Source organism: Anabas testudineus, chromosome 18 (assembly GCF_900324465.2).
Source record: "Anabas testudineus chromosome 18, fAnaTes1.2, whole genome shotgun sequence".
Classification (NCBI taxonomy): Eukaryota; Metazoa; Chordata; class Actinopteri; order Anabantiformes; family Anabantidae; genus Anabas; species Anabas testudineus.
In genome coordinates, this window is record NC_046627.1 from 24,130,756 (window position 1) to 24,139,342 (window position 8,587).

At 36.9% G+C, this 8,587-nt stretch overlaps 1 protein-coding gene across 1 annotated transcript in view; it reads right to left on the reverse strand.

The window, feature by feature from the left end:
- Window positions 1-8,587, reverse strand: part of dysf (dysferlin, limb girdle muscular dystrophy 2B (autosomal recessive)) — a 102,572-nt gene that overhangs the window by 36,472 nt on the left and 57,513 nt on the right. The window contains exons 46-50 of the mRNA XM_026353423.1: window positions 8,214-8,315; window positions 7,785-7,946; window positions 6,718-6,733; window positions 3,099-3,230; window positions 2,923-2,996 (exon numbers count right to left, since the gene is read on the reverse strand). Coding sequence (XP_026209208.1) covers window positions 2,923-2,996; window positions 3,099-3,230; window positions 6,718-6,733; window positions 7,785-7,946; window positions 8,214-8,315 — 486 coding nt within the window. The remainder of the gene's footprint in view (window positions 1-2,922; window positions 2,997-3,098; window positions 3,231-6,717; window positions 6,734-7,784; window positions 7,947-8,213; window positions 8,316-8,587) is intronic.

Consider the following 8,587-nt stretch of genomic DNA (forward strand, 5'->3'; position numbering starts at 1 on the left):
CAGAACATTTTCCAGTGCCTGTCATACTGTCTTTCTTTACCAGCAGCCACAGCTTTTAAATGATTACAGTTCACAGTTCAGATTATTTTACTGCATTTTTTTTGTATTAAGAGAATACTTTGGCGTTTTTGGAAATACACTAATTAGCCTTATTACTGAGCAAATATCTGTAGACTAAATAAGAGCTAACTTAGCTTAACATATAGACTTGGAAACATGAGGAGCAGCTAGCTTGACACTGCTGACCACTATGCCCTTTTCACCCTTAAGTCCAGATTACACACACAACATACTTGGTGAACCTTAAGATGGAGAGTGAGAGTTTTAAAGTTTGGTCAACTTAAACATGCATGCAATACATTGGTAAAATACTATATCATCAAAAATCTGACCAGGTCAAGATTAAGATTAATGCTTGAATTTTCAAGAACTGCTTTTGAAGATCTGGTTAAAAGTGGAGATGGCATGTCTTGGACTGTCACTGCTCTCTCTTCTCTCCAACTTTCTGACAGTAATGTTACACTCCATGAACTCTGCATCTCTTTTCCTCTTGCTAAGTTTAGTAAATTGATCATCGACACAGTAATGAACAGTAATGTTTTGTTAATTTTTAGTCGACTTTAGGGGACCACAGTTTGATCACAGGGCATTCCTGAGCCCCTGCCTGCTCCAGTTTGTGTTACAAACACAGTTACTTACAGAATAACTGTAGAATATGTGTTCATGTGTGTGTGTTTTTTATATTTATGGGTTTCCATTATTTATGTTTGCCCCCTATGTAAGCCTCATGCAGTGTGCAAAACCAATGAGACCAAATGATATTGTCTCTCAATCCTCCATTTACTAATATACACAAAGAAACTGTATAATACACCCCAGCACTGTGTGTGTGTCAGGGGATCAGGTTGCTTTTATGTGTTTACAGACTTTGTATTTCCTGTCAACAGTAATTAACTTTATGCTCTCTGCCTTTCCTAAGTTGACATATTTAAATAACAGGTTTAATAAACAGGGCATGGAGCAAATTTCAATGAAAGACATTAAACACTACAATATCCAAACAATGTATTTGTTTGTATGGTCTGCCCTATAAGCTATTATTGCTTTGACATTGTAAAATGCTTTCAACCAAGTTTGGCTTCTTGTTTTATACCTATGAGAACTTTGTGGCTCTTTCAAGACATGGCTTTACATCTTCTTTTGCTCCTGTAATGATTACTACAGCTCTTTGAGTGAGTGCTTTTCTGTAATGTCTGAAAATTTACTTCTCCGGTTATTTTGAAAAATGAACCAATTATTTAAAAAAAAATCATTGTGGTAAATCATAATTATGCAAGCTGTAGTGAGGGATCATAAATGTTTGTTTCATGGGGTCATGAGCAGAAAGTCTGGGAACCACTAAATACACAACATATTCTGTTGTGCTTGTCCGTCCCTTCAAAAGCTCAATAATCAGGTTTTAATTTACTATCAATCTCTGTATCTCTAAGTTGTTGATTATGTTAGAAAGCTTGCAAGCTAGCAGTGATTGACAATAGCTTAAACTAAATGCCCAGAGGAGAAATTTGCATCAGAGCATTAGGCTCCAATTTTGATAAATAATATTTTTTGTAAAACCGATAACATGATAAATTCTCATCTGATAAGTGATGTTTATGAGCATGCTTCATGGCCCTTGTGTGTGTTGCAAAACACAAAATGTATAATATATTGTAATGTGTTAAACCAAATGCAACACAACAGCTGGTTTGTTGATTGTATTGATATTAGTGTGGTTTGTCCTGTGCCATCTTTGCATTTGGCTTTTTACAGGTTAAAACACCAGTATGCGCATGATAAACTTTAAAATGTCTGAATTAGGTAGATTGGAAAATAGTTTCCAATTCTTCCTTAACCAGTGAAAGAAGAAAAATGGAAAAAAAGGAGACAAAATAATGTTTTAAACTTGTTGAAAAGAGACAGAGGGAGATAAAATGGTAATGACCAGTGATGAGTGCAGGCCTTTATGGTCGCTGTAGCAACCACTGACCACAGAGACGGCTGCCATGTCATCATGTCAGAATGGGTTTATTTTTTTGCACACACGCACACACGCACACACACACACGCGCGCACACACACACACACACACACATAAACATGCAGAAACGCACTTAGACAAAGAGCACATACATATTTTCCTTATTTTTGAATTGTCATAACTGTACAAATGTCACAGTACACACACATAAAGATGTTGCCTGTGGAAAGATGACTACGTCAAACGCACTCAGAAGAGGCACACATACAAAAATAAATACTATTAACGCAAGTGTCTTCACACACGCACATTCACACACACTTTTACAAGCTTTGGAAAATCACAGGCTCACCAGTGATAGAGTTACTCACAGTTGTTTGAGCGGTAATTAAAAGCAACTGGAGAACAAAAGTTTAGCTTCAGTTTGAATGCTTCTTGCAAAAGAAACATTGTTACATAAGAAATGCATCTTTTCCTTTACTCAGTAATTTTGATATCTATGACAGCAGCTGTTGATTATTAATATTACTATTTGTTAACAAATGTTACAAATTGCAGACGTTCAATAAGGATTACACAAGGTCAACTGGCTTCATTGTCCTGAATGTTTTGTTACAGGTAGTGTACTTCACATTAAAGGTCTAATGATTAAGATTTTTATCATTTCAAATCACATTTTTGACCTTCATTGTGGATGATGAGTGTCATTAGATTCAGTTAGTACCATTCTTTGGCACACAGGTGCTTCACATGGGATGGGATGAAAGTCTCAGCTGTTTTAGTAAATTAGTGAGTAAAAAGTAAAATTATATTTGTGGTTCTTAATCAGCTGTCTGTGTTTTTATTATTTGATATTATTTACATTAAGTACTTTTAACAGCTAACTGAAAAGATAGTTTTACCTGGTCAGGAACGAGTGGCTCCTCGTCATCAATGTCAACAAAAACATCCCCAGCAGTTAACTGGGACGTGTCACCTGCACAAACAAACCAACAGCAGAGAGGCAATTTAACATCAATTGTCACTGCATCTCTTTTGTCAGACATGTTTACTTGCATCTGTCCCCCACACTTCTTACGTGTCCATCCATCCTCCTCCTCCTCTTCCTCCACTGCTCCTCGCTGCTCTGGGTTGCACCAATACTCCTCCAGCGACCGGATGGTGCACTGACCTACCACTGGTTTCCTGCCAAACTGACGGTTGTCAATGACTTGATAACAATTGGTGGCATGTACAGTTCCTCACGAGGAAGTCTCTGGAAGACCAAAAGGAAAAGTATGTATGTATGTATTTGCAAAGGAAACATTATATCAACAAAACAAAATAAAAACTAGTAAGAGAGTGGATTTAAATAAGAAAAGAAGCAAGATGAGTAGAATAAACTTTGTTTCTTCGACTGCTTCAATCTGCATTGAAGTTCTACAAACATCTCTTCTACAGTATTTTGTTATGCCACCTGCTTGCATGATGTTGATTGGCTCTGGCTGCTTACTGTCTAAAGTTGATTGGACACGCTTTGGCGACCACCCAATCAGGGCACTATTACAAATTAGCTGATCCCTCCCATGTGAAAAGAAAAAATGACAGAATTTGTCGTGGTAGAAACTTGATCTTTGTGAGAGACATCAGGGAACAAACGTCACGTCAGTTTAGTACCTAAAATAATGACAATAAGCTTTAAACAAAATTTACTTTAAATGACAACATGGCAAACACTGTTCCTTCCCACCCTACTGCTGCATTAGTAGGAAAACTGTGAACCACAGACTGCTATCAAGTATCAACAAGAAGTTGCATTCAGGTTGAATTATTGTCACACTGAGTGTAGAAATGAAGAAATTAAAAATGTGTGTTAGTGCTATGTATCTGTAAGAAAAGCTTAAGGTAGAGTTTCACAAGTTATTGTTATTTAGCATTAAACAAATGCAGTTTAACTTCTTTTTTATGGTAATTTAAAAACAGCATCTTTCATCATAAATTTTATCTTTCAGTCATCATACAAAAACATCAGATCTGGTTTCCTTCCAACCAAAAGCCCTTTCAACAAGTGGATGTGTATGATGACTAAAACATAAAATTGTCCTTGACTTTGCTATTATAATGTACTGTTTCAGTGTGATGGTTTTATCTTTAACATCTTTAATTGACAAACCCAAGCGACATAATCAGAGTAAAGGCGGAAAACCTATTTGTCAACCAAGTCAAATTAATTGACTTGGTGCTTGCAAAAAAGTGCTGACAGGACGTTGGGGTAATGAGATGCCAGAGAATGCAGAGTAGAGGAAGTTCTCAGCTTTGTTGCACCATCTATTTTATTGCATCTCTTCAACATTATCTATTGCACAAAAAAAGAATGAAAGACTGCAAAGTAGATCAAATTAAATCGATTTCTAGTGTGAATAGTAGAAGTTAAATGTTTTGCTAGCATTTTTAGCTGCTTTTTCTTTCCTATATTTTAATAATTTCTTTCATTCGGATGATATACTCTGTCTTTAATGGGCTGCAAAATGTGGATTCTTCAAGCAACTGTCAGTATAGCTGCATGTTGTGTGTCAGACTGTGTGTGTAGCAGTAGATGGTTCAATAAAGAGAAAAAAACACAACAAACAGACCATCACTTGACCCGGTGCTGCTGATGCTGAAAACTGGCAAGCTCATGCTTCACCTGCTCTCTAGGTGTATCATGTTTTCAAGAACCTCTCAAGGCTGTCGGAACAATAACGGGAGGGTATTGACTTTATTTGAGCAGTCTGGCTTTTACAGTGAGCTGAGGTCAAATGTTAGACTGGTGCAGATGACTTCAAAGCTGATTCTCCTGCAGCTAAACCAGCTTCTCACCAACTTCTCAAACCTTAAAGCAGCTACATTTACATTTACATTTACATTTACATTTAGTCATTTAGCAGACGCTTTTATCCAAAGCGACTTACAAGTGAGGAACAAGGCAAGCAAACAAAATCTAAGTCAAGAAGAAACAACATCAAAGCAAAGTGCTATAAAAAAGTGTTACTGTTTCAAGAGATGTTAGAAAGAAAGGGTAGAATTTTTTTTTTTTTTTTTTTTTTTTAAGTGCAAAGGAAAATGCGGAAGAGTTCTGTTTTCAGCAGTTTTTTAAAGATTGCAAGTGAGGTGGCTGAGCGTGCAGAGATAGGCAGCTCATTCCACCATCTTGGGATCACTGAGCTGAACATGTAAAGATAATATCCATACCAATACTCTCATTTAGCCAGACCATTTCAGGAGGAAAAAATGAGTATGTAACAGAAAGCCGTTTGACCTCTCTGGTTTTAAAAAAGGCTTAAATAGGGCTGAAGATACTTAACTCACACAATAAACAGAGAGCTGGCATTAGGTGGTTAGCCTCTTCAAAGAGCTGTATTTAAGGAAACTATGTGTGTGACATTTTCTTATGCCCTTGTGGCATATGAAAACACTTGTGCAGTCAACTTAAGACTTTAATATTGTTACAATTAAATGCTTGGATCTGGTTCAGGGGCAGAATTTTAGGGAAACTCTGTGCATATTTCCACTGTCCGGTTGAGGTTGTCACACTCGTGCTGTGGTCAACACAGCAACCTTAATCTTGTTAACATTAAACTGCCAGAGCTAAAGCAAGGATCTGTATTTAAGGGAAAAATATCTGTATATTTCCATACTCCAGTTAAAGCTGTCATAATAAAACAGTGAGGTGATCAACTTCAGACCTTAACATTGTTAACATGAAATTCTCTGAGCCCATCTTGGAGCTGGTGTTAGGAAAAACGTGTAGAATATTTCCATATTTCAGTTTAGGTTTTCATAAGAAAACACTTAGTTGGGATGTAATGGCAATGATGTGGAGTCTCAGGGGACAGTTTTACATTGAGGAATAAATAATAATGTCGAGGCACCCTCTTGCTTTCAATATTGTGGTTTGGTTGATTAAAATAAATGCCTGAATCAAGGAACTTTCTCTAAGGTGATAGGGAGGTCGAGGTTAGATGTAGACTATATGTAAACTGGCACATAATTGTCTTTTATCACTGCAAAAACTGAATTAAGGCCTCTACAATCAATCATATGATCATACAGTTGTAACACAATGCAGCGACCAATTGACATCTCATGTCTTTCATCTCAGTGGATTCTTTATAGGTTCTTTAACTCACTGCTCACAGTTTCTGGGCCGGCAATTTAGTTGTTTTGGTTCACTCTCGCTGCTCTTTCAATTTTTACTTTCCAGCAAAAAAATTATGAACTATTATGTTGACACACTGAGTTAAATGAGATAACCCCTATTTACAAATTATATTGAAGTCAAGAAGGCATGCCAAAATTCAATTATTTGAATTGCCAGTAGTATTAAGATGAAATAATGGACAGGAGCACATTCACAACTATGTGCTGTTGTGTCTGAGTATTTTGCAGTAAAAGGGGAAACCCATTAGTCACATCAAGTCAAGCATGCTAACTATAAAAACAAACTTTATGCTACTTGGCCAGCATCAGTGGCTGATGTTAGAAACTAGCTGGTGAACATAGTGGAGCATCTCGCAGCTCTAGCAGCTATAGAAACAGACATTTCACTCAGAAACTTAGCGGAGATGGGCAACAATGTGTCATGTTGGGTTTACAGCTTATTCTCACTGCCCCCAAGTGGCCAAAAAATCAATAAAAGCAGCGCCAAGTTGCAAAATGTTCTGCCAATGTTCACTGACCTTTGCAGATTTTTGCCTTATGTAGAGCAGACAGTGACCAAAAAGTATGTCAGGCTCCATCAACATGTCACCAAATGATTCTGCAATTTGTTTCATAACTATTTTTATCAATGTTCACACAATAACTTACTTGTTAAGTAAAGAAAAACGCAAAACAGAAAATGTCCAATTGTCTATTTGCTGTAACAATAAAGCAAATAAATCCTTTTACTGCTTTACTGGATAGAGGCTACAAAAGAAAGCAGCTGTTCTTGTGGTAACACTGATATTTCTTAATTTGCCTGAGTAAGCTTTGACCTATTCCCTCTCAGAAGAGTTACCACAGTTTGAAGCTCTTGGGTGCCACATAAACAGCATAATTAACTGTAGCTTCCTGTGGTTTACTGTAATCTATAGTGGAAGTAAAGAACCCGATTGTTATGAGTCACATATGTACAGTAACAAATGAGAAGTAATACAACAGACTATTACTATCGAACTGAGCCAAAAAGTGGTTTGTATGCGCTTTATTAACGTGGAATAATGCTAAATACCTTCTTAGTAATTAAGAAAGTCTTGGACAATCAGTCATATTATTCCTGCAAATTCAACCACAATCTTATTAGAAAATAATGGGAAATTTCATAACGTATATTCTGTCTGATCAATCAATGCTCAAAAAATCTTTTTGCTGAAGTAGAGAGATACGGCTCAATTTCACAATTAAACCTGACTAAAGTCATATCTATGATAAAAACAATCTCCACACTGCATTTATTTTGCAGTGTGTATGCCTTAGTATGCATTTATACAAGAGAAATGCTCTCTTTCTGATAGAGAAACCGCTCGGCAAACTGGTTTCTGCAAGAGCAGCATCTGCAGACATCCACATTCAGCATTACTGTTTCTATTGGAAGTGGTGCAGTAGTTATCCTCTACTGCTATTGTTGTGGCATTGCTGATGAAGATGAATGATCTATGTAAACCACATCACAGCTCGACTCCCATTAGCCATGAAAGCAGTGGACCACTACACTGATTACAACTGTATAATGCGTGCACATATGTACAGACCAGTATTTTCTCACCACATCAAGGATGAGTATATTGACGTCAAAGTTGGGCTTCTTCTTCACACTGCGGATGACGCAGCTCTGAACCATGGTGCCTCCACACTCCACCTGCAGGCTTGGGGAGGTAACACTGGCCAACTGGAAACTCTTCAGGTTACGGACTCCCCATGCTAAGATCTAAAAATGAGAACCAGGAGAAAAATAATATTGTCATTGATTACTTTAAGGTATTGTCTTCACTTTCGATGGTTGTATAAAACTAATATAAAATAATAAAAGATGTGAAGATCTTGCTTTTAGGGGACTATGAAGTTCCCTAGCAATTAGGTTAGCATTTCATACTTAAAAGATACCGTTTCACTGAAACATTCTTTGGCATGAAAAGTTTCCAATGGTGCTACTGAACAGAAGTTGTGAAAAACACAGCAAAGATCTGCACAATACCTCAATGGCAGTTCTCTGCAGGACAGGTTTGATCCCCTGAGGAACCATGAAGACGCTGGGTTCTCTCTGAGGGGGCGGATACGGAAGGTCGGACTCCTCCGGCTGTCAACAGGAACACAAGTGATTAAAAAGAAACTGAAGAAAAAATTAAAACAGAGAGCCATTCTATATACTGCCAGGGAAATTATGTCTTTTGTAAGTAACATGAAATAAATACAATTAGTTTATGAATGTTAACTATACAATACAAACATAAAGCCTTCTGTACAAATCAAGAAAATATAAAGCAGAAAAGATTGTCTGTGAGATTATGAATTAAGCAAGACCAAAAAATGAGCAGGCAAGAAGAAGAACTTAAATAGAACCAAATAATT